The 24,469-nt window shown below is 38.2% G+C and overlaps 2 protein-coding genes and 4 long non-coding RNA genes across 10 annotated transcripts; 3 read left to right on the plus strand and 3 right to left on the minus strand.

The window, feature by feature from the left end:
• The first annotated feature begins 2,431 nt into the window (after window positions 1-2,431).
• On the plus strand, window positions 2,432-4,540 carry LOC107223229. Its single transcript, XM_015662847.2, has 5 exons — window positions 2,432-2,550; window positions 2,623-2,875; window positions 2,939-3,096; window positions 3,162-3,338; window positions 3,426-4,540. The coding sequence occupies exons 2-5, from the start codon at window positions 2,691-2,693 to the stop codon at window positions 3,581-3,583; spliced, it is 678 nt and encodes a 225-aa protein (XP_015518333.1). The 5' UTR covers window positions 2,432-2,550; window positions 2,623-2,690; the 3' UTR covers window positions 3,584-4,540.
• A 4,709-nt stretch (window positions 4,541-9,249) lies between these two features.
• On the plus strand, window positions 9,250-17,607 carry LOC124294251 (T-complex protein 1 subunit epsilon-like). 4 transcript variants are annotated; one of them, XM_046739146.1, is made up of 9 exons: window positions 10,115-10,121; window positions 11,229-11,342; window positions 12,560-12,785; window positions 13,696-13,894; window positions 14,004-14,196; window positions 14,731-15,000; window positions 15,532-15,717; window positions 16,076-16,394; window positions 16,519-17,607. In XM_046739146.1, exons 1-9 carry the CDS (start codon window positions 10,119-10,121, stop codon window positions 16,650-16,652), a joined length of 1,644 nt encoding a protein of 547 aa, XP_046595102.1. In that variant the 5' UTR covers window positions 10,115-10,118; the 3' UTR covers window positions 16,653-17,607. The 4 variants fall into 4 exon arrangements, with proteins under 4 accessions (XP_046595103.1, XP_046595102.1, XP_046595101.1 ...); XM_046739145.1 differs by lacking the exon at window positions 10,115-10,121 and adding an exon at window positions 10,466-10,483; XM_046739144.1 differs by lacking the exon at window positions 10,115-10,121 and adding an exon at window positions 10,700-10,762.
• On the minus strand, window positions 10,582-11,099 carry LOC124294259. The gene is made up of 2 exons (XR_006904209.1): window positions 10,963-11,099; window positions 10,582-10,840 (listed from the first exon to the last, which is right to left on the minus strand). It is a non-coding gene; the product is annotated as an uncharacterized LOC124294259 (long non-coding RNA).
• On the minus strand, window positions 16,880-19,992 carry LOC124294255. Its single transcript, XR_006904204.1, has 2 exons — window positions 19,424-19,992; window positions 16,880-18,785 (listed from the first exon to the last, which is right to left on the minus strand). It is a non-coding gene; the product is annotated as an uncharacterized LOC124294255 (long non-coding RNA).
• A 315-nt stretch (window positions 19,993-20,307) lies between these two features.
• Window positions 20,308-20,870, minus strand: LOC124294260. The gene is made up of 2 exons (XR_006904210.1): window positions 20,678-20,870; window positions 20,308-20,604 (listed from the first exon to the last, which is right to left on the minus strand). It is a non-coding gene; the product is annotated as an uncharacterized LOC124294260 (long non-coding RNA).
• Window positions 20,871-21,358: 488 nt separating this feature from the next.
• Window positions 21,359-23,165, plus strand: LOC124294256. Of its 2 annotated transcripts, none has more exons than XR_006904205.1 (4): window positions 21,359-21,374; window positions 21,944-22,085; window positions 22,326-22,892; window positions 23,028-23,165. It is a non-coding gene; the product is annotated as an uncharacterized LOC124294256 (long non-coding RNA). The 2 variants fall into 2 exon arrangements; XR_006904206.1 differs by having other exon boundaries at window positions 23,082-23,112.
• Window positions 23,166-24,469: the final 1,304 nt, after the last annotated feature.

Genomic DNA, 24,469 nt, shown 5'->3' on the forward strand with positions numbered 1-24,469 from the left:
GCCTTGTCCTCCGCCCACTCAACTTCCGGGAGTCGAAACCCGCCCCAGACTCAAACTCGTTAAGAGGGTAGAAGCAAATTGCACGAAAAGATCTCGTTCCGGTGTCGAAGAAGACGGGTCATCCGCCAGCACGGCCATACCGCCGTGGAAAAGCGAATACGCTGACGGTATTTCGAGAACTGGTCACACTATAATAAAAGAAAGACTTCATCAGCACGGTGGTTTGTCTAAGGGTAAAATTACGTACGCGAGAATCGGCTGTTCCATGTAATTATTCATTCACACTGTCAATTTGGGTATGATGTATGTACCCGGCTACTGCATTGATGTATCTCAATAAAGAAGCGAAGAAGATCGATATTATATTACCAGATTTTAAATGGGAACGATTGGATTCATGATCGGTAAACGGAGGACTTAAATTGTCACAGCCGTGTTCAAGGGGTGAAGAGCCAAAAAAAAATATGGCCCATTTATAGACAACTTTTGTTTTTATTTTCATGTTTTCCCGTGGAGGCATATGACACTAATGCCTTAAAATTCCCCGTGCAATTCGCGTGTCACGCGTGTCAGTTTCTAAATTCCATAATCGAAAATGTTGGCATGGAATTGACCACAGCCGAACATTGCAGAACGCCTTGCGGAGCCACGGTCAAGTAAGTTTCAACGCAGCAGTTCGAAAGTCGAAAAATCAAATAATCCTAACCGCCTCGATTGACAGACAGTTAAGCCGAAGTACCCGCTTCCGGAATAACTCAGGGTTGATTCCTGGTCCAGTTTGGCCGCAGGAAAAGCCCTCCGAACTTCGGCAGAGGTCGACCAACTACGCGGGCGACTTTGCCAGCGATCACGAAATCAAATCCCCAGGGTTAAAATCGTCGGATGAGTCTGAAGAGGACACCAACATCGCCGAGGTATGTCTCGACCTGCTGTATTCTTCGAAAATGTGAAGCATAATGTTTTGTCCCCGACGGCAGATCAATTATCCTGAACATTACGACCCCGGTACCACAAAATTGAAGGCGAAAACAAAGACGAGAGACCTCAAGCCGCCGGCCTTCCAGGACTTGAGCTATAACAAAATCGGGAAGGAGCAGGTACCCGGAGCTTCCACGGTCCCCTACAGTATGGCGAATCGGCAATACTTGCGGCCGGAAGTCGGTCACAGGAACGCGACGATCGCCGAACAGCGGCTGCTGCGGCTGAAGGACCTTCAGCGGAAGCGGGAGTTGATGGAGCGCTACTACTCTCAGGAGATCCGGAAGCTAGTAAGCGAGTATTACGCCAGGGGACCGGCGGACAATTCTGGGGACTCGCTGAAGCGGAAGGAGGAATCGGGCCCCGAGCAGCGACTCTGCACCATCGGTGAAACCGTCTCCAAGGCCCTCGAACCCTGCGGAACCATGACGACCATTACAAGATTGGACTGCGGCTGCATGCAGGAGACGATCAGGCCCATATTCACCACGCTGAGTGGCAGGGTGGAAAACCGGAACTGCCGGCATGGGCCCGGCTCGGCCCTCCTCAGGATCGCTCCGCCAAATCCGAGGGAGCATTTGCAGTCATTTTCTAACACAGAGGCGTGCGGAAGACTTGAAAGTCCGAGACTTTGCCGGCCTCGAATTGACCAGCGCAATATGTTCGCAACCTGCAGGACGGCCTCTGATCCGAAAAGACACCTTCTTCAGGACTCAAAGTTCCGAAATGATTCGGGCGTGCGGCAAAATCGATCGCAACTCGATTCTCAGCTCGTAAAGACCGTTTCTCGCAGACCTGGAACGGCCAGCAGCAGCTTTATCAGGAACAGTGTTGAACCGCGGAGCCTTTCGCCGCTTAGGAAATACAATGACACTTCTACCGATTGATTGTCGAATTATCTTACTAATCGTGAAAGAGTGTCTTCAATATCTGTAGTGATATAATGACCTAGCTGCGTGATTTCAATATAAAATATACATCGTAATATGTATCTGTGAAATATTTGTTTTCTTAAGGGGAATCAAGGAGATCGAGTTTCGATGATTTTCGAGAGCTTTTTGACGTGATCTTTCTTTGTCCATTTTTTAAACAAAAATAAACATTCAGCGATCGTCGGATCGGTTTGCGCACAATTTCGGTCTCCTGATAGCCTAGAATAGCAAAATTGCAGTGTACCGTTTTCTGGAATATTTTTTTTTTACAATATTCGGAAAAATCAATCTTTCTTCACCTTCCCCGTCACAGTCGGGTTTCCACAAGTCAAGACGTGAGAATTTTCACAAAATTGCAAACGGGGTATGGCGACGAAATCTCTGATGGTGCGGCTAATCGTGATGTCGGTTCGAGCAGTTCTTCATTATATTTTCTACAGAGTAGCTGTGATGATTATTTTCTCAACTGGAAGCGGACTCTCCTGGCTTTACCGCGGTTTTGTTAAACCGACACTCCAGATCATCGCGAAGCGTTATCATACTGACCCTGAACCCTGCAACTTGACAGATGATCACGAGACGAAGCTTTGCGCAGCTTAGTCAATGGTCTTTGCTTCTCATCAGCACGTTAAAATTACCAGTAGGTGGTACTTTTTACAACTTGATTCACTTTATATTCCATGAAATCCTTTAATTTCTAACTGTCCTGCAGCGGATCCGGAATTGTTATAACAGCCACCTTGAGGATTCTTTGCGTGAATTCTGAATAACTCGTCCAAAATGACGAACCTCGGCGAGACTTTTGCTACGATGACGCACCGGGATTTCACATGGCCGTACCCTAAACCGCTTATCGTAAGGCCCACTCAGCCACCGATGAGCACCGGTATCAGACTCTACATGCCGAAGGTTGATCCGAACGATTGCAGATGCGATGCTCACGGGTTTCAGAGCGACATGAACAGGTGAGGGGAAAGAAAACAAAGATGACCATATATTTCAGGATTAATTCACTGTCTTTCACGCAGGTACAAGCAGCTGGCCGACAAGGAGAGAAGGCTCCACGACGATGTGGTGGCAGTGAACCGGGAGATGACGAACTTGATGAGCACGATATTGGAAAATGTTTGCGAAATGGGGGACGAGACGATGAAGAGCGTCTATCAGACGGATTACGAAAAAAGAGGTGCGCTCTTATCTTTGCAAAATGAAAGTCAACTGTTCACTGTAATTGGAACCGATTTTCCCCAGGGCTACCGATCGCCCATTACAGGCAGCTCATGGCGGCAGTCGATTCACCGATCGGGGCGCCGATCAATCCGGTGGTTACCGATCTGAGGGACGGATACAGAGATCCGACTCGTTTCAGATACAGCGCCATAAACAGGCCGACCATTCAGCCGGCCAAGAGTATAAACTTCCTAACAGGTGATCAGGCGTTTTTTTATTTACGCTTGCAAGGGGAATGATGAATTTGTTTGACTCTTGATTGCCGAATTATTTATCGTTTGCCAGTTCCTGAGACCTTCGACATGTGGAACGAACCCTTCACCGGACGATCTGAGTACATGGACAACTTTAGCAAGATGGGACTGAGCAATATGAAGAATCGGCAACAGTATCTCGAGCCTCTTCCTTCGTCTAGGAGACGCTATGGTGATTGTAAAATGTGAAGGGAAGAGACGAAGTTGCGAAAACGTTTATCCAATATTAATACGCGTTGTAATGGCGTCTATAAAAATAGTAAAATAGCATAGTAAAGTTTGTATGTACTGTAACGTGGTATTTTTCATTCGCGTTATAAACGGCTTTCCGAACCCTGGGTAGAACCTAAGGTTAGGGAAATAGCCAAGACAAGTTTCACGCATCCGAGACTCTGAAAGGGAACACTCTACAGGCTAGCAAATAAGTTGTTTTTGAATTTTTATATCTATTTAAACAAATTTCACACACACATTTTTGTGAGAGGAGTAGCCGATTACAGTAAGATCAGAATCCGACTGTCAACCGATAAAGGTGTGGTGGATTTTTGAGGTGGGTAAGACGCGATAAGCGATGAATTTCTTCTCGCGAACAAATTTCGAAAGCGAACAAATACGGGCACGTCGAATAACGCTGAACTATTTTGAGTTGCGTGTGTCGAAAATTTCTCAAAATTCGCTTGCCGAACTTACTGCTTGGTGGCCGTAGCCTGAGTTTCGCGATATCGCGTAGAGTCAATTTTGTTTACTGAAGAGTAGATTTACGGTTTTGAGTCGAGTTATTGTCGAACGATATAATTCATTCCGTTATAAGTCTCACTTGTATGAGGCCAAAAATTTCATACGATTGCTATTCGCAGCTAATCCCAGTAATCGAACATGAACCGAGATAAAAATTCGAAATCGAATAATGGTTGACAATTTGTCTGACAATTCGTTTTCAACACCGGAAAAGTTCATAACTGATGCTTTGTTGTAAAATTGACTGCTGATTTCACTTTCAGCCCGCAGTCGCAGATTATTTAACTCCCCCACCGGTTAAAAAATATAGCTTACGTTTTGGTATATCTAAGAACTTTGTGCGCACTGTGCGTATTATTTGAAATGTTTCAGAACGTAAACAAATTACAGCAATACATTACACCGTTAGCTACAATACAGTTATAATGATAATCGTTAATCAATAATAATATAAGTCAAACGATATTTGATTGCACTATTTTTTCGGAGTGTTAGACATTTTTAATAAATATCAGTAAAATCTCATTTAATAGTTTATCATCCATTACCGCCAATACGTTCACGCTTTTAATACGTCTTGCATGATACCACTACCAGCTGCTTTATTTTTCATAAAATGAAATTTTTCGTTTTTACTAGTTTTTATTCGTTTTTATTTAATATTCAATACAAGTACGTATGACGATGAGTACAAAAAATACTTACCTTAGCAAACTGCAGAGAACCGCAGTAGTTAATATGTTAATGCCTATTGATACAGAACATGGTGTTCGAGACTGAAATTGACGTGCCAGAACGTGAATATGCATTTTTGCGGCAGCTAATTCCACCCAATCACCAAAATTTAATTCGCAATGGTCGGGTTCAAGATTTACCTTGGCTTTTGGATGTTTATCAACATGACGGATTGATTGGATCTATACGTAAGTATAAAACTTTCATATCTAATTAGGAGTGATTACAAAGTCTCCATCGTTCTTCAACCGTCTATCAAACTTCCGTTGACATGGCTATCAGCTTTTTATCAAAATGAGACACTGGTTGATGACTTTCTGGCAAACTTTGACCGCGCTTTATCTACTTTCTTAAACTGAAACCAGTCACCGGGTTCGGGAGTCGCTTGGGTTGAACTCATCACATCGTCCTACTTCAAAGACACCGAAGGCGATAAAAATCAAATGTAAATACAAATAATAATTTTGATATTCGGCACATACTCGCAAAGCTAACCGTCCACGCGAGTGACGTTTATTTTCAATATCCGGCCTACGATGCATTCCTGCAGCAGTTTGCAACAACTGTGAATCCACAATATTTTTACAACTTCTTTGCATTTTATTTGAATTGTTAAGGGGTGTGACTCAATTCAGTGCAATTTATGCTGATGGTGAATGGTATCTTTGTTTTAATGAAAAACCGGAAGACTAAAATAATGAATGAATAAATACCTGTGGCACGATATCCTGTGGTCCGCAAGCAGAAGAAAAAGTTGATTTATCCCCTTTTCCTTCATGATCAATTCTCGTTAACATATAGATATGGAAAAAGATGTCCTGAATGACCATCAACGCCAAGACCAAACCCCTGGATCTTGAAAAGTGTTTTCGCGGATTGCTCGATACGTCTTTCGGGTTCGATGAGATGTCGACTTGGCTATTGCTTCTAAAGTTTTTAGTGTAACAAACAATAATATGTGTTCCTTACTGACAATGCATGAGGCGCCACGCGCTCAGGGGAGAAGCTCTTAGTGTTCCACATGTTATTCGCAATTAGACGGGTAGTCATGCGTTAAACTAATGACGAGATTTTATCATATCACTTCACGTGAAAAACATAAACATGTCAATCACCGATTATAAGATATGTGTTACAATGACGTTAAGCCATTGCGAGGATCGCGCAAATTGTGCACACCAATTGATATCGAAAAATGTAGTCTCACATTAGGTCAGTATTTTTATAGAAAGTATCTCACGGAAGTTTTGAGTAACCCTAAGGCTAAATATCATGGTCAAAAATGTGTTGCTGGAAACCTAATCTCAGAAGAATCTTTGGTTGAGCAGATCGAAAGCTTCGAGAATAAAAATAATGGCACGATATTCGTACATACATTTCCAACAGAAATTGTGACGTGAGAAATGCATAGACAGTTGAATACATACGGCGATGAGATAACAGATTTCCGTACGAAGTCGTCGACTGTGAAGAACTCAAATAAGTTGACACACTGGAACGGTAAATGAGCTCAACCATAAACCATACAGGAAACATTTTATGAATTTTAGTTCCATTACGAAAATAGACGTGGTGGTGTACTATGAAATTCAATGTCTTTATCTATCACTGGTACTGGGAATGTATCGTTCTGCATGCGGTGCCGAACAAGTAAATATTCATCAACCGCGGGTTGAAATTTTACCTAAACTCCCGCACGATACGACATGGTCCGGAGGACAGTAGCGCAAATGAGTATAAACGGAACACAAACAAGAGCCATCCGCAAAAAAAAAAAAAAATTATTTCAATCTCGGAAGCTAGATTGATGCAGGTTGTAACGATGTAAAAAAAATATTATACATTTTTCGTCTAAAATTTCCACAAAAATCCAAAGGGGTTGCTATACTTTTTCCGTGATTCTCGGCACAAAAGCTTTTCTTCTTAAAATCGACTTCTGCGACCCTTTCTATACTAATTAGACCCTCAGGACCGCAAAAAGAGCAAAGGATCAGGCTGTGAGGAAATTACCAAGGATTGCAATGAAGGCATTTTAAATGGCGTAGGACTCACATGTGAGAAAATGAGAAGACTATACGGGGAAATTCGTTTATATGTTAATTTTAATACAGGTAATATAAAATATTGACAGTATATCACGCATATCGTATCTTGTAGAGATACATTGTACAATGTACCTGTGTGCAGGACAGAACTTGAACTAACTTACAAACTACAGAAAATAACTATCTCATATGATATTTTTTGTATTCTGCATGAAGTAACGTGTATTACACTTCTATTTCCTTAACTGCTCTTTATGTTTCACTTTCATACAGTTTGGCAACTTGTTCAAAATACCATATACTGACGCTTGAACGCTTGTACCTGAATTGAGGGATATTTTAATGATTCAAATATAACCGCGCAATAAGCACGATACGAGCGGATGAGATTAGACTCGTGGTGTGGGACACCTGATCACAAATTTCAAATTTAAGAAGAAGGAGCTTCTTGGTCAACTCTCTCTAGAAGGAAGGAGGTGTGGAGGTTCCCATCTCCGAAATGAAGTATTAAAAGACCGAGAATCGACGAACTTATAATAAAAGAGTAAATTTTACCACGAAGAAGAACATTTAAAATTAACTATTATCAACTCGGAAAGTCAAATCAAATTTAAAGAAAGAGGATTTGAATCGAAGAAAAAACTTAAACAATGTGCAATCCAAGAATATAGTGCCTCAACGAAAGACAATTATTTACACTTATTTATAATTTTAACAATATACATCATTTTTAAACAATATACACATGGGATGAATTAATTGTGGAATGGATGAATAAATGAATTTTAAACCAAACGACCGCTCGTGTTTTAATGTATCAATAAATAAATTACAGCGCCCAATCGATTTCTTTCGCATAATTACGTCGGGATAGCGCATGAAAGAATTTGTTTCTGCACTTTTCAAAATCTCGAAAATTTTCGCAAAAAATGCAGACGGGTTAGCCTTACTTTTTCTTCATTTTTGAAGTCGAAAATTTTTGGTCTCAGATTCGATCTGAACGACCGTTTCCTGACTAATTGGCCCCCCAGGAACTCGGAAAACGCAGCGAAAAAAGCATGTGATCAACAGGGAAAAGAGTACGAAAGAAAAAGCACCTACTGAAAAATGTCAAAAACGCAGGTTCTCGTTTTTCGGCTGTAACTTTTGATGCGTTACTCGCAGCGTATTGGGACTGCGCCCAATCGATTTCTCTCGCAAAATTACGTCGGATTAGTGCCAGAAACAATTTATTCCATCACTTTTCGAAATCGCCAAGATTTTCGCCAAAAATGCAAAGCCTTACTTTTTTTTCATTTTTGGAGCCAAAAATTTGTGGTCTCAGATTCGACTTGTATGACTCTTTTCTGACTAATTGCACCCCCAGGAACTCAGAAAACGCAGCGAAAAGAGCGTGGCATCAACAGCAGCGATATGACGAAGGAAATCTTTTGTTTTTCAGCTGTAACTTTTGATCCGTTGTTTGCAGCCTATTCGAACTGCACTCATTCGATTTCGCTCGAAAAATCACGTCGAAATAGTGCATTACAAAATTCATTGCAGGATTTTTGAAATTCCGGAACGCTGTTTCAGCTAGCCGTAAGTGAAGTATCTACGTTAAGTAGAGAAGCTGAATTGTTTTTCGAAAAGTGTTCGTATGAAAAAAAATTCAGAGTAACTGTAATACATCACGAATGCGCTAATTTTGATCGAGATGAAATGGATGCGCCGTACATGAGACAGTATTTAACGAATTGTCCTGATTTGAAGGGCTGAAAAGGTGACTGTTGGTGATTTTTTTTTTGGGGAGAGAAAGAACAAAGCTTCTTAAAACTTCGAGTTTATTTTAACGCACATTTGAAAGGTACAAATAAAAATTTTTATCATCCAACTGTTGCAGGACGGCATCGTTATTATTAGCTGACCCGTTAACTGAAGAATATATCTTGCGTCAACGGCTGGCCATCGAAGGGCCTGGGTGTCTACTACGTGATCAAGTGCAACAACCTTGTAAAACCAACTAGTGACCGATTTATTTTTTGGAATATCAACGCAGCTACTGAAACGAGAAGATAAATGCCATTTATCTGGAGTATAAACTTTCCGATTGAAGTCAAAGATCTTTATTCCTACCTCTGACGGGTATGCGCGTTGAAGTAGTTTATACGAAATAACATACGAAACAATTTGTCTAGGAGTATTTATAGCTGCAATATGGCAAAAGTTGATTACACTCTACTCTAGTACAGAGAGAAACCTACCCGAGCACCTGTAGGTTGGTGTGCTTGTTGAAGTGTTCGAAAAAACATCTGCGTTCAATGTGGCCAGCCCTTGAGGTCACTCTGTTCTACTTTATGAGCACACCGTGGAACACTCTGGAAGGAAGAAGACGCTCGGCAGTGAGTGATAAAACGGCCGCACGTCTGCAGTGAGGTTCGATCGCCAGAGTTTACTTTTTTTCATACATCACGGAATTTGAACTACTTTCATTCGAAACATGTCTTTTCCTGGTTCTATCGCGTTCGATGAGTACGGAAGACCTTTCATTATCTTGCGTGATCAAGACAAGCAGAGTCGCTTGACCGGCAATGATGCGATTAAGGTGAGGCATGCACATGTTTTATAATTTCCATTGATTACATTTTCTGTTATAAGTTCCTGATCACACTGATTATAACTATTCCATTTATTAATTCAGATAAATTGCATTATTTCGTGCACACTAATTTACTTAATTTCACCAAAGTGCTGATCGCGTGGTGGCTTTGCAATTTTGTTCGCGTCACGTGTTCGTAAACCGGTAGAGCCTCGCGCATTCGTGATATTTTATTTTACTTCGAACTTTGGGATTATGTTGTTCATTTAACACCCTCATGTGAGCTGCAAACCGTCAATTTCACAGCGATTATGAATTTATCGCTAAATATGATTGGCATTTTAACAATGAATCCAATCACAGCTTCTGTCTTATAACCATATAAGGAATTTCTATGCCTGTTCCCCCCTCATTCGTTCAGTCGACTATAGACATTGCTGCATAATACGTACGTCGCACAGTGGTCCAAAAGCCCGAATTCCTGGTCAAAACTAATAACTCAAATATTTCTCAGTGAAAATTGCTAGTATTACTATACCTATAGTTTTTTGGCTTGCTGGTTTCGAAAATGAATGCAAAAATGCGAAATTCAAAATGGCGGCCCCAAAATGGCGGATATTTTTTACAAAAAATGGTACGAATTTTTAGAAATTCATAGTACGAATGTTTTTCGGGTCGCTGATTCCGAAAAAAAAACAAAAATGCAAAATTCAAAATGGCGGACGTTAAATGGCGGATGTTTTTCGCGAAAAATGATACCAATTCGCTGAAATTCATACTAATGTTTTTGGGGTCGCCGATTCCGAAAACGAATGCAAAAATGCGAAATTCAAAATGGCGGCCCCGAAATGGCGGATATTTTTTACAAAAAATGGTACGAATTTTTAGAAATTCATACTAGTAATGTTTTTGGGGTTGCCGATTCCGAAAACGAATGTAAAAATGCGAAATTAAAAATGGTGAACCGAAAATGGCGGGAATATTTCGTGAAAAATGGTACAAGTTTGTTAAAAGTGATATTTTGTAAATTAATTTCTTTAATTCATACAGATTTTTTTCTTATAAAACAAAATAACATAATTTTTAAAGATACATACTAATCGCAATCTGAATTTTCATCATCGACGTCGTTTTGATGAATGACGTTGTCTGCGTCGCCCCGCTACACTAATCCTACGAGGCAGGCCACGAGGCTCCGACCGAGTCGACAAAACACTGCTTCAAAGAATGCGTATTTTTGACCAATGGAGCAAAAACGAGCAGGCGATGCCAACGGTTTCACATTCTCTATACTTTTTCACACTAGGAATCGTTAAGATCTCCGCAGGATCTCCGGGGATCATAACTAATTCTCTACAGATAGTAATGCAATTCAATGAAATAGGTTATTTTGCAGCACTCGTATTGCATCATTAATATCGTCGCCATAAATTCCGAAACTTGGTTCATTCATAAAATTTAGGTAATTCACTTACCTTGAGGAATAATATCCATTTTGGTTGACTCGATTTTGATGAAAATTGAAAAAACTACAGCCTTTTTTTTCGCGCGCTCGAAAGCGTGCACACACCACAGTCCCGCGCGAGTCTCGACAATGGTCACTTTCGAGGGCTTACCACAGGCCATGGAATGAATCTGAACATCTGCCCTTTTGGATGTCAAAGGTCTAATGCTATCTATTGACAAATATGTGAAGCTTTACCTCGGATGATAACTTTCGGTTTTCGGGGTTTTGGCCAAGAATTCGGGCTTTCGGACCACTGTGCGTCGGTATTACAGTTGCATCTTATGCTTACTTTTTATTTCCTGTCAGAATTCAATTATAGACAACCCTTTTCACATTTTTGCAACTTCAGTAAGTACCTTATTGGAAAAAAACTTTCTTGTCATCTCCATGGGTGAAGTAACGGTAATGCTTGAAAATACTTTCTTTTTACCACGTCCGACTTGAGATTCAACTCAAAGGACAGCGGAAGAGCCAGTCCATCTGTATGTTTTGACTTTGTTTTTCTTGAAACATGTTACTTGAATCCAAATTTTATCTTTCAGTTACGCACCTTGAGACACAGGAAAATTTTTATTTGAAATTTGCCTGTGATTTTTAATAAAGTGTGCAAGATAAAATAAAATATGAGAAACTGAATCATTGAGTGATTCGATTAATGGACCACGCTTACTGATGTGTTTCTTACAAGCTAGTTCACTTACAATCTGTATTAATATTCTAACAGATTCACATGATTTAAAAATTGTGTTATTGTACTTCATCACAATGCAATATTATTGGTAGTATTTTTTCGATGACTATGTATTCATTGTATGTTTTGTAACTCATTGTTACTCAAGCATAACAGATAGAACAAGGTTGTGAAAATTTCAAAAGTTTTAGATGCGAACACAAGTAATATTGTTTTACATAACAATTTAAACATCATTGAAGAAATGTTTTCTGCCATCTTGAAACATATTTTGAGTGGTTGGTAGTAAACTTGATTAATTATATTAAACGAGAGAAAGATGGGAAATAGTATTTTCGCAGTATTCGTTAAACTACTGCGGTCTGAGCTTGTAAGATTAATGCAACATTTATGCATTTCCAGGAATCAATGTTATATTGCGATTTTAAGATTGTCCGGAGTTCAATAGATCATAGTAAATTCCACTAAAGTAAGACATATATCGGTATTCTTGGAATTCTACATTTGTAAATTCCACCTAGAATTTCAAAACAGTGATTTCTGTTTCAATATTTTATTGTGTTGATATCATAAACCCGAAGTGCTGTAAAAACTTTCATTCTACAATAAAATCTTGTTGCAAACCGTGAATAGTTAAGTTAATAATAAGTTATAAGAGAACCTGTAATACATTTTTGAGGGTGAAAACTTGATACAATTCTACAGAAGATTTGTAATCTAACATAAGTACAGGGATCAAGCTTATACATTGGTATATTTACATTGGAGTTGTAGTTTAAAATTAAATGTACGTTGCTAGTACTTGTGTGTAATTATGCAGTTGACTGACTCTCATGATATATCAAATTACTGAATTTCGTTCTCTCTTCTCTAGTCGCATATCTTGGCAGCTCGGAGTATTGCCAATACTTTGAAAACATCTTTGGGTCCCAAAGGTTTGGACAAGATGTTAGTTAGTTCCGATGGTGATGTAACAGTAACCAATGATGGAGCTACGATCTTGAAAAACATGGACGTAGATCATGAAATCGCCAAGTTGATGGTGCAGCTTTCTCAATCGCAGGATGATGAGATAGGCGATGGCACAACTGGTGTTGTTGGTAAGAACATCAAATCTACATTTAAATCATAAAACATTAAAAATGACATATAGGATGCAAAAGTGAGGAATAATAAGAAAAAAAAAATTGGTATGATGATATTAGTTGAAAATTACAAACAAAAGGAATACAAGGCAATTTCAGTAACAATGAATTGGAATCAAGGATTGTAAATTAACAAAGTATATACGAGTAAATGGTTGAATAGCGGGTGAATTTCAAACATCTATTCTTCAATTCGATTGGGTTTGTTTTATTCAAAAGTATATTGATCGAGTTTCTTTTATACATATTATGTTAGCTTTGAATCAAATTATTGTCAGAAAAAAATATGTAATCAAACGTCAAACTACATACCGTGGAATAAAACAAACTCCAACAGAATTCAGTAATTTTTTATCAAGATCCGATGCAAATTTCTATAATTCACCCACTTCTCTAGCTGTTAGGTATGAACATATACGCATCTACAGAACTTTCTACACTGCGATGAAGCATGTTGAGACGTGTGAATCTCGATTGTCTCGAGAAACTCATATGTAAACAATACAAAAACCATGCAACATTAAGTTTCATCGATCTGAGACTCTGAACCATTGGGCAGCTATTCTTAATTGGCTGCACGCACTGATATTTGTCTCACATCTGTATTCATGCCATTATGTAAATTTGTCTGTTTTGGGCAATTTAACTAAAGCAAACTCGCTATTTTCAAACTTTGGAATAATTTGAGCATTTCAATTTTCACAATATGATGCATGAGTACATATATACTTTATTATTGTGCTTTACTGAATTTAAAACGATTCCCAAGTCACAAAGACGATTTTTCTTACAACTACAATGTCACAAACTTCAGCTTCACTGTATCGTAATATTGTCGCAAATTTTGTCACTTTTCTTACCTCAGTATTGGCTGGCGCGCTAATGGAGCAAGCTGAACAGCTCTTAGACAAAGGAATTCACCCAATCCGAATAGCTGATGGTTTCGAGCTTGCAGCCCAATGTGCGAACAAACATTTAGACACTATTGCGGAGGCTTTCCCAGTCAACCTCAAAGACTTGGAACCTCTAATCAAGACTGCCATGACTACTCTTGGTTCCAAAATGTGAGTGAAAGTTGAGATAATATTGCGTCAACTTGTCAATATTACATGTCAAATTCTTCCAAACATCCAGTGTTGTATTTCGTTAATTTTTTATTCATTATTATTACAGCATCAACAAGTGTCACCGACAAATGGCGGAGATTGCTGTGAATGCAGTGATGGCTGTCGCTGATTTGGAGACACGAGACGTCAATTTTGAATTGATCAAACTAGAGGGTAAAGTTGGAGGACGCCTTGAAGACACAATGTTAGTTCGTGGCGTTGTTGTAGACAAAGACTTCAGTCATCCTCAAATGCCTAAGGTAATTACTATCGCCTTTTATTGATCGATTTTTTTGTCGTTTTTTTCTTTTTCTTCCCCATTCAAGATCCTGCGAGTAATCGCATTTACAGAGTTTGTGATTATGAAATTCATATGTTAAGTTAAGGAACAAGTTACACTAATTCTAATCATTCGAAATTGACTTACAAAAGCATCTGCTTTTGCATCGTAAAAATTTGACCTTCTAAACTTTTGCACTATTAGTTTGAATTGTTGTATTGATATATCTGCAAGGAGAATTTCAGCAGTTTCTTCAATGCACTGCCTGACCAGACACCTTGCCATATTATCAGCATGTTTGATTCTCGTGTATTTGAGTAATTGAAAAACTCAAATGCTGTATCGATTTTGCAATAAGCATTTTAAAAATACAGTTTATACAGTTAAAATTTCAATTGAGATCAACATCCTAAGTGATGTTATTGAACAATCTGGTTGCAGAATAGTGTAAATTTTTATTAAAATCGTTAGAAACGGTGAGTATAACACTGTTTCCATACTCGATGTGTTACAGAGGTTGGAGAATGTGAAATTGGCAATTCTCACTTGTCCATTTGAGCCGCCAAAACCGAAAACTAAACATAAGCTTGACGTGACTTCTGTAGAGGACTACAGAGCATTACGAGAATATGAACGTGAAAAATTCACTCAAATGGTATCTCAAGTTAAACAAGCCGGGGCAACGCTCGCTATTTGCCAGTGGGGATTTGACGACGAAGCCAATCACCTTCTCCTCCAGGAACACCTGCCCGCTGTTCGGTGGGTCGGTGGTCCCGAAATCGAGGTGCTTATAAGTTTATTTTATTCTGCGGCATCTAGAAATTCGATAAAAGTGTCGGTGAAATTTATTCAATTTTGAAGTATTGAATCTACTCGGTCAATTTAATCCAAAAAGTGTGACATACGTATCGTTAATTTATTCACATGAATTTTTTCACAAAGGTAAGTGAAGACTGTCATGCATCATCCATCATGTTACCAAAATTCGAAATTCTGAGCATTCAGTTCCATTTATAAACAACCCAATGATGTGAAAGCGCAATAGAAGGGGGTAGCATTGCGAAACCAAGCGTCTGGTTCTCTTAATTATCAGTCCTCTAATTCATTCGAAAATGTATATACTTAATTTTTCGAACCTATTGTGGGCTTCTTTATTTGAGCACAAAGTCGACTTGGGACGTATCTGTTGCAGTGGCCCTAATGATCAATGATTATGAGAGCTGAGGGTTTTTTCACTTTCTTCATTAATTAACTGTAATCATAGATATTGTCAAAAAAGAAAGAATTTTTATAATGCTGATTATTCAATCCTCAGTTGATTGCCATCGCTACCGGCGGTCGTATCGTTCCTCGATTCGAAGAATTGACTCCTGATAAATTGGGATACGCGGGTGTGGTCAGAGAGTTAACTTTTGGAACCACAAAGGACCGCATGCTCGTCATTGAGGAATGCAAAAACTCACGAGCAGTAACCATTTTCATTCGTGGAGGCAATAAAATGGTAAGTATGCATTTTTTTTTTTCACATTACGATCAGACGCCTAATTTATAAAAATAGTCTTGTTAAAAAATATGGCAAGGAGAATTTCAGCGATGTCATTCAATGCGTCTAACTGGCCAGACACCTTGCAAAAGAAAATAGCACAGTTTGCATATACGCATTTGATTGATAATAAAAAAAAATTAATTGCATATCAAATTGTGTTACAAAATTTTCTTTATAAAATATTGATTAAGTTTAGTTGCAGCATTCATTCTAGTCCGTAAGAAATCGTCGACGCTTAATATAGTTTTTGATCATTGTCCCTTTCATTAAAGCACACTGTACTCTCTGTAAGCACATTTATTACTGTCAACAGATTATTGAGGAAGCGAAACGTTCGATCCACGATGCACTTTGTGCCGTGCGCAATCTCGTAACTGATGGAAGAATAGTTTACGGAGGTGGAGCAGCCGAAGTTTCCTGTGCATTGGCATGCGCCGCTCATGCCGACAAGATCAGCACCCTTGAGCAGTATGCATTCCGTGCATTTGCTGATGCGCTCGAAGCCATCCCCATGGCATTGGCAGAAAACGCAGGACTTTCTCCTGTTGATGCTCTTGCTGAAGCCAAGGCGCGCCAGTTGACAGAATCAAACTCTAGTCTTGGAATCGATTGCATGAACGTTGGCACAACCGGTAGGTGTATTTTGTTGAAAATGTACCTTCTGTGTTTGCTTGGTCGCTTTTTTTTTCTATATAAACAAATCCGTTTTTAACAAACTGAAATCTTTAAAATTCATGTTCTTTTTTTATTTTTCAGACATGAAAGTCCAGAACGTCATCGAATCTTTGAAGAGCAAGCAGCAGCAAATTTTACTTGCCACGCAATTAGTGAAGATGATATTGAAGATCGATGATATCAGATCTCCCAGTGACAACGCTATGGGAGGTTAAATCTGCCGAACATTCACAATAAAGATTGTTCAAATTTTCACGACACGTTAACGCGACTTGATTATTGTATTATATTAATACGCTTCATTTGAATTCTTTCTGATAGTTATTAAATATCACCCAGACCGCTTACTATGCTCTGATCAAACAATTAATTGACTTCATGCTGAAATTAATTTATAATAAAATAAAGCTATAATTGACATAAAAAAAAAAATTGAACCTACGTAATTAATCTCATCATTCGGATTGTTATTCATCCCAGGCAGTGTTCCGACGATAAAACTTATCCCGCGATGGTGGTTACATTTTATTATATGCACATAGTACCTATAGTGATTAGGTAAGGATTTCACAAGGATACAATCTGGTTATTCGACTCAGACTCCCGCACAATTTAGTCACAATAAAAATAGATTCCGCAAACTGAAAACTCTGATAAATATTTAGAGCTGCAAAGTATTGTCAAAAACCGAATGTGGTCTGAACTGAATATACAACTTGTACTCGTGCGTTTGGTATAGAAGACACGTTGCACACAAACACATTTTGTATTCGATTAGGTATGTCGTAATTTTTCTTATAGTACGTATGTAACATGCATAATGACTCGCTTCAACATTTTTTAAGTATCTACGAGTAACGGTTATCTTACGTTTGAAATTTGGCATGAGATACGCAACTATTCAAGCCAAGTGATGATATCGAGACACGGAAAAGAACGCAGTATTGTAATTTTTTAATTTCATATTGTTCATAATTATTACTAAACTCAAATTTTGGCATTGATGTAATAATGACAAGATGTCAACAGACTCTAGAAACCGGTAATAGCCTGACAACCGATAGAAAAATGTCTGGAACTCCTGGTTATTATCCTTAACTTCGCGTGCCTTCATTTGTAATTACAATACGTGTGTAATGTTACTTTTTTATGAATAAATCAAAAATCAGATACTGCGATTTCAGTTAATATCCGGAAACATCGTTCACTTCGCGCATTACAAATAAAATTTTTATCATTTTTTTTACTCATGGTAAATTCTAGCTAAATAAATTAATATCTGACGAATATTTTACCCGATCATTGCTAATACTCGTACGTTTATATCTTTCAATTGTAATTATCTATTCGATCAGATTGATTGAGATATCCCGATGTTACTCGGGGGCATTACATATCTATTTGTACTTGCAAACGTTCAACGATAAGAGTACGATTCGTTTCAGAATAACGTAGCGTCAACTTATTGTATATATCGATCGATCATTCAATTAGTTCTTAATCGTAATAAGCTATAACTCAACTTAAGCTTTGGCAACATTTTCAACGTAAAAGTAAATCTTGACATTCCTAGGTATTTCTATCGATAAACTTGAACAAACTGTAGCGCTACGAAATAAGCTATTGAATTTCCCCACAGGATTTGAATTTCACGCAACGTTTCTACTACTGGGGAAAAATAAACTACAATTAAGGAAAATTGTACCGATCTAACTACCAAGAAAAGTTAAAAACTATTAAATTTCGTCAACTTCTTACGGATAAATTTAAGCGTATTAATAGTGTGAGGTCGATCTTAAATTGTAATCTGAAAGGAAGGAAACTAAGATGCTTATTTTCTTTCTGTTTTCTCAATACGTTTGAATTTTGATTATCTTTTTTTTTCTTTTTTTGGGAAAGAATAAAATACGATGCGTTAGTCCCAAATATTTCGAGATCAATTTCGTAACGCATATTTTATACCGCATGATGGTTTTGGCTCGGTTTGCGCACGGTTTATACGAAATAGTGTATTCATGGGGCATGACTCCTCTCCTCGGGTAAAAGGTGTGAGTGGTCGAATAGTTTAAGAGGTTGGTAATGTTGCTCATGTAGATGTCCGCGAAACGAAAGAGACGCCTAGAAAAGTAGGTCGGATTATGGTACGTCCTAAAGACTGAACCAAACTGTTGGTTGAATACGCGTTTGATATCGTTGCGTAGATTATCCCTTTCTCGCATCCATTCGCTCAACTGAACCTTCGCTTCCTTGCCCTCGTAATCCTGGTGATCCTCGATCAACGCCGTCAGCATTTGCAGCCAATTCGCGTTTTTCTTAAACTCTGGATCGTTGAGATTGTCGATTTCGTGCTGAAATTAAATTTATATTTAAGTCCCTCTGAAAGAAATAGAAAGAACTGGAATCTCGATTCACCTTACATTTTAAGAAGATTCGTTTTCAAAAATTTGTTCATAATTCCAGTATTTTCTATTCTTACATGATCTCAGAAATTTTCGTATCTGATGAATACAATAAATTGATCGATATTCGATGTACGACAGTCTCGTAATGAAATTGATACACAGTACTGATTTCCGCCAACCAACCATCTTAACATTATCGGCTTTGATCATTTATGTGAACTTTTTCAGATGCAAAAAGCTATGGTTTTCTCAACATAACTTGAATAATTTATTTTAAGAAATGGTTGAAAGTAAAAGTTTGGCATGGTCTATTTTTGATTATATATTGTAGAGTCTTGGTGATCGGTCAATTAAGAAAACGTATTTTTAGTTAACGTTCGACCCGGATATGGGCCCTCCTCAGAACAATTTATTTTTTTAAAAACTGTCAAAAATAACAAAAAGAATTTTATAATATAAATAATGGTACTAGAAGTAATCAGACATAAATATTGTAGATGTAATACTCTTAGAGCTATTAAATATTGTTGATAGTAAGAACCTTATGATTAATTGAGATAAGGATGTTTTTTAGTGTTATTTACCTTTTGAATGTGGACTAAGATGTAGTCGAATTCACAATTACAATTGGTGGAAACAGTGTTCTTTTGAGTGACGGTAGACTATGTCAATCTTCAAGTTATTTTATATGTGGGAGTTAAAAGTTGGTAGTCATTAATTAAAAAGATTAAAGAACTATGTTTCTTCACAGTCAGTATGTCATTGTGTTAAAAGGTTATTGAAGAAGGTAGTTTTAGCAATGAAATTAATTCACAGGTGTCAATGAAGTGGAGGTAGGCTGTTTATAATTAAGTTCTACATGTCTAACGAAATATTGTTGGTTGAACCAATTGAGTCAACAGGTGAATAACGACTGATGGGAGAAAACAATGTAATCCAGAGTGAAGGTGAACCTATTATAAACAATTATACAGAAAAACAATAAATATTTTGTAAGAAAAGTTATGTAGAAAGGACTGTAAATGGGGACAAAATAATTTTTTGTATGTAGTTAAGGTTAAACAAAATTTGTTGTGTGGGCGGAGATTAGAGGTTTGTAAATATTGCTTAAATGTTCAACATCTTGTCTAAGATTAACAGAATTGGTATGACCTACAATGTTGCACATTTCTAATAACAGTCTTCTATAATAATTGTGTTCTTCGCAAAGGATGTTTGTGTTGTCGTAATTAAAAGTGTGTTGTTTATCGATAATATGTTTCGTTAGAGCTGTGTGCCGTTCTTCAATCTCATGTATGTTGCGTTGGTGTTCCCTAATTCTAGTGTTGAGATGTCGACCCGTTTGACCCATGTAGACTTGATTGCAGTCATTGCATGGTATTTTATACACGACATTAGATCGTTTGCCTATGGGGATCTTGTCTTTGCCTGTATCAAAAACTAGTTGTAGATCTTTTGAATTTTTTCCAACAAACTTTACATTATATTTGGCGAATAAACGATTAAGTGACTCAAAGAGGCCGGCTACATATGGAATGGGGATATATGTAGTAGCAGGTCTATTGCTATCTTCAGCGGGAGCAGAGTCAATATTATGGTCAAGTATGTTGTTGATGTAGGTACGTCTCTTATTAATTTGTTGTTGTAATAGGCCATGAGGGTAATCATTCCATCTTAGTATGTTGTATATGAGTGCCAGGTTCTACGTACAATAGTGTCCCTCCACGCGCATATGGGCTTCCAAAAATTCACAAAGAGGATGTCCCTTTAAGAATAATAGTCTCATTTGTCAATAGCCCGACCTATACCTTAGCCAAAACTATCAATTCATGGCTCACCACCAATATCACACCTCCCATCTCGAGAGTTAAGGATAGCTTTTTATTAGTTGATAAAATTAAAACATTGATTATCCCGGACAATTACACGTTAATATCTTAAGATGTAATTTCACTGTTTACCAACGTTCCTACAGATCTCGCATTGCGTGCAATAAACAACCAATCTAAAATCGGCTAGCCGAGTTCCTCAGTCCGGTAACAACCGCGCAGTAGAGCGGACGGATGAGAGTCGCGCTCCGCAAATTTCAAGTACGGGTTCTCAACCTCCCGGATCCCGCGCTACGGGTCCGATACGTATTTCGAGTACCGGGTTCTCAACCTCCCGGATCCCGCGCTTCGGGTCCGCTACGCGGTGAAACTCGACTTCCAGGATAAGCGCTCCGTGGTTCCTGGTTCATGTTTACAATAAATTATTTCAATTCGTCTTTCGCGCAAGCCCAAATTCGGTAGCTGTCAGTACGCTAATAAAATTTCTATAACTTTATAATCTTCTCATAATCTTTCTGGTAGATTATATCGATAAAAAAATTATATTAAACCTTACACATTATTTTTGATTTGTTCTCATGCTGAAAATATTTATTAGTATTCGAGGTATAACTCGAGGTGGTTGGCGGTGGTCGTTGGAGGTGGTTAGGGGTGGTTGCGGGTAATCAAGGTGATTCCGGAGGAGGGGGACGAGGATTTGTGCTCGGTGAGTAAAACACTTTTATAATATTTCATGGCAATTGTAATTATATTTTATCTAAAATATTTCAAACTAGTCATGTTTACAATAAGTTATTTCAATTCATTTTTCGCGCAAGCACATATTCAGTAGCTATGAATAAGCTTATACAATTTATTATATTATTAATTAATTAATTGATCAATTACTCAATTATATTAATCCTTACACAATATTTTCGATGTGTTCTTATACTGAAAATATTTATTACTATTCAAGATATAACCTGAGGTGGTTATCGGTGGTTGTTCGAGGTGGTTGAAGGTGGTCGGAGGTGGACGAGGAAGAGGACGAGGATTTGTGCTCGGTGAGTTTAACATTTTTATGATATTATATGGCAATTGTAATTATATTTCACCTAAAATTTTTCAAACACTCCATGTTAACAATAAATTATTTAAATTCAATTTTTGCGCAAGCGCAAATTCAGTAGCTATAAATGAGCTAATGAATTTTATATTCTTAATCAAGTAATGAATTATAGTAATGCTTACGCAATATTTTTGATGAGTTCTAACACTTGAAATATTCATTAGTATTGGAGGTATAACCTGAGGTCGTCGTCAGTGGTCGTTGGAGGTGGTTAGCGGTGGTTGGAGGTGGTCGAAGGTGGACGAGGAGGTGGACGAGGATGACGAGGAGAACAAGGTGGATGAGGAGAATAAGGATTTGTGCTTGGTGAGTTTAACATTTTTATAATATTTAATGACAATTATCATTATGTTTTATCTCAAATTTTTCAAATTCGTCATATTTACAATAAATTATTCCAATTCATTTTTCGCGCATGAGCAAATTCAGTAGCTATAAATGCGCTAATTAAATTTATCATATTGATAAATAATAAATTGATTATATGAATCCTTACAAATTATTTTCAATGTGTTCTTATACTGAAAATATTCATTACTATTCCAGGTATAACCCGCAGTGGTGAGCGGTGGTTAGCGGTGGTCACTGGAGGTGGTTGGAGATGGTCGGAGATGGTCGGACGTAGTTGGCGGTCATAGTACGTGGCTGAAGAACTAGGAGAAGGCGGAGGAGGAGGACCAAGTAGGAGTAGGAGTAAGTGTGGGAGTAGGAGTAGGAGTGTTAGAAATTGGAGTAGAAGTAGAAGTAGAAGTAGAAGTTCGAATTCAAATAGGAGTAGGACTAGGAGTAAGAGTAGGAGTAGGAGTAGAAGTAGGAGTAGGAGTAGGAGTAGTAGTTGTACTTGTACTTCTACTCCTGATCCCACTCCTGATCCTACTTGTGAGCCTACTCCCACTCCTACTCTTGATCATGATCCTACTCCTACTCCATTAAATATTATAAAAATGTTATACTCACAGTGCACAAATCCTCCTCCTCCTTGTCCTCCGCCTCGTCCACTTCGATCACCTGCAACCATCGCCAACCACCTCCAGCGACCACTGACGACGACCTCAGGTTATACCTTGAATAGTAATGAATATTTTCAGTACAAGAACACATCAAAAATATTGTGTAAGCATTACTATAATTAATTCATTAAATAATAGTGTGATAAATTTTATGAGCGCATTTATAATTACTGAATTTGTGCTTGACGAAAAGTGGATTGAAATAATTTATTGTAAACAAGAGGTGTTCGAAAACTAGGAGATGAGATGAATCCGATCTGAATGACCCTTTCCTGACTAATTGGTCCCCCAGGATCTCAGAAAACGCAGCGAAAACAGCGTGGGATCAACAGGAAAGAAGTTACGAAGGAAAAAGCGCCTGCTGAAAAATGTCGAAATCTGATGTTCTGGTTTTTTGTCTGTAACTTTTTATCAGCTGCTCGCAGCGTATCAGGACTGCGCCCAATCGATTTCTCTGGCAAGATTACGTCGGAATAGTGCATGAAAGAATTTATTACAGCACTTTTCAAATATTAATCCTCACGTAATATTTTTGATGTGTTCTGATACTGAAAATATTTATTGCTATTCCAGGTACAACCCGAGGTGGTTATCGGTGGTTGTTCGAGGTGGTTGGAGATTGTTGGAGGTGGTCGGAGGTGGACGAGGAGGAGGACGAACTGAACTGAGTCTCAAATCCCTGTTGACATAAAAGCAGCTATTCGATAGAAATTGCAGTTTATAGTTTACACAGCCCATTGCATGATATTTCATTATAAATACATATGTTTCAATGTATTTAGGAATAATTTATCAAATATACAGAAGTCATGTGCAAATAATAAATGAATTGTTTCGACCGCAGTTTGATGTATTCATTAGAGCTTTAACAATAAATTTAAGCTTTGTTACTTCTTTCATTTTATTATGGATAATCAAAAACATTTCCGACTAATCGTGCTGTGGAAGCATGGGGATTAAACCAAATGTAGCAAAAGATTAGAAACAGTGTATGTAGAGTACGGGTATTTTTCTAATAATGCAAATAGAATAGAATACCACGCCTTGCGAATTAGCTTTCCAGTCAGAGATGAATGATGAATTTTAAGGACTGCATTATCGTTGTTGAATACTCTATGCCTCATGGGAAAAGAAAATCTGTAACGACAAACTTGATGCACCGGATCATCGTCGACTTTAACTTTTGAAATGTCCTACCATTTTCGAACGCCTCCTACCTCCCTCTGCCACCTCCGACCATCAATGGCCAGTTTCGAGCACCCCCTATCACCTTCTGCCAGCGCCGACCACCTCCTACCATTTCCGAACACCTCCAACCATCCTATTTACCTATATTACCAGATTAGCTATGATATGAAAAGAGAAGAATTATTCATTTCGAAATGGGATTCTATTCGACGCGCGCTCGACGCATTCCATGACATTAGTATTCATAATTATTCCAACAACTTTTCATTTGCTCTCTCGATCTTGAATTTTCATAGGCATAGAATCGAAACGTTGTTTTAGCTGGTCGCAAGTGAAGTATCTGCGTTGGGTGGAGGAGCAGAATTGTTTTTCGAAAAGTATTCGGATGGAAAAAAATTCAGAGTAACTGTAATACATCACGGATGCGGTAATTTTGAACGAGATGAAACGGATGCTTCGTATATGAGACAGTATTTAACGCTGCGTAGTGAT

The sequence above is a fragment of the Neodiprion lecontei genome, chromosome 4, assembly GCF_021901455.1.
Source record: "Neodiprion lecontei isolate iyNeoLeco1 chromosome 4, iyNeoLeco1.1, whole genome shotgun sequence".
Classification (NCBI taxonomy): Eukaryota; Metazoa; Arthropoda; class Insecta; order Hymenoptera; family Diprionidae; genus Neodiprion; species Neodiprion lecontei.

Coding starts and splice junctions, on each gene's coding strand:
- LOC124294251 (XM_046739144.1), top strand. CDS start 10,715: ATGCGTATTTTTGACCAATGGAGCAAAAACGAGCAGGCGATGCCAACG. Junction 11,343..12,559: donor TTCACATTTTTGCAACTTCA/GTAAGTACCTTA, acceptor TCTCTTCTCTAG/TCGCATATCTTGGCAGCTCG. Junction 14,197..14,730: donor GTCATCCTCAAATGCCTAAG/GTAATTACTATC, acceptor GATGTGTTACAG/AGGTTGGAGAATGTGAAATT.
- LOC107223229 (XM_015662847.2), top strand. CDS start 2,691: ATGACGAACCTCGGCGAGACTTTTGCTACGATGACGCACCGGGATTTC. Junction 3,097..3,161: donor GACGGATTACGAAAAAAGAG/GTGCGCTCTTAT, acceptor GATTTTCCCCAG/GGCTACCGATCGCCCATTAC. Junction 3,339..3,425: donor GAGTATAAACTTCCTAACAG/GTGATCAGGCGT, acceptor ATCGTTTGCCAG/TTCCTGAGACCTTCGACATG.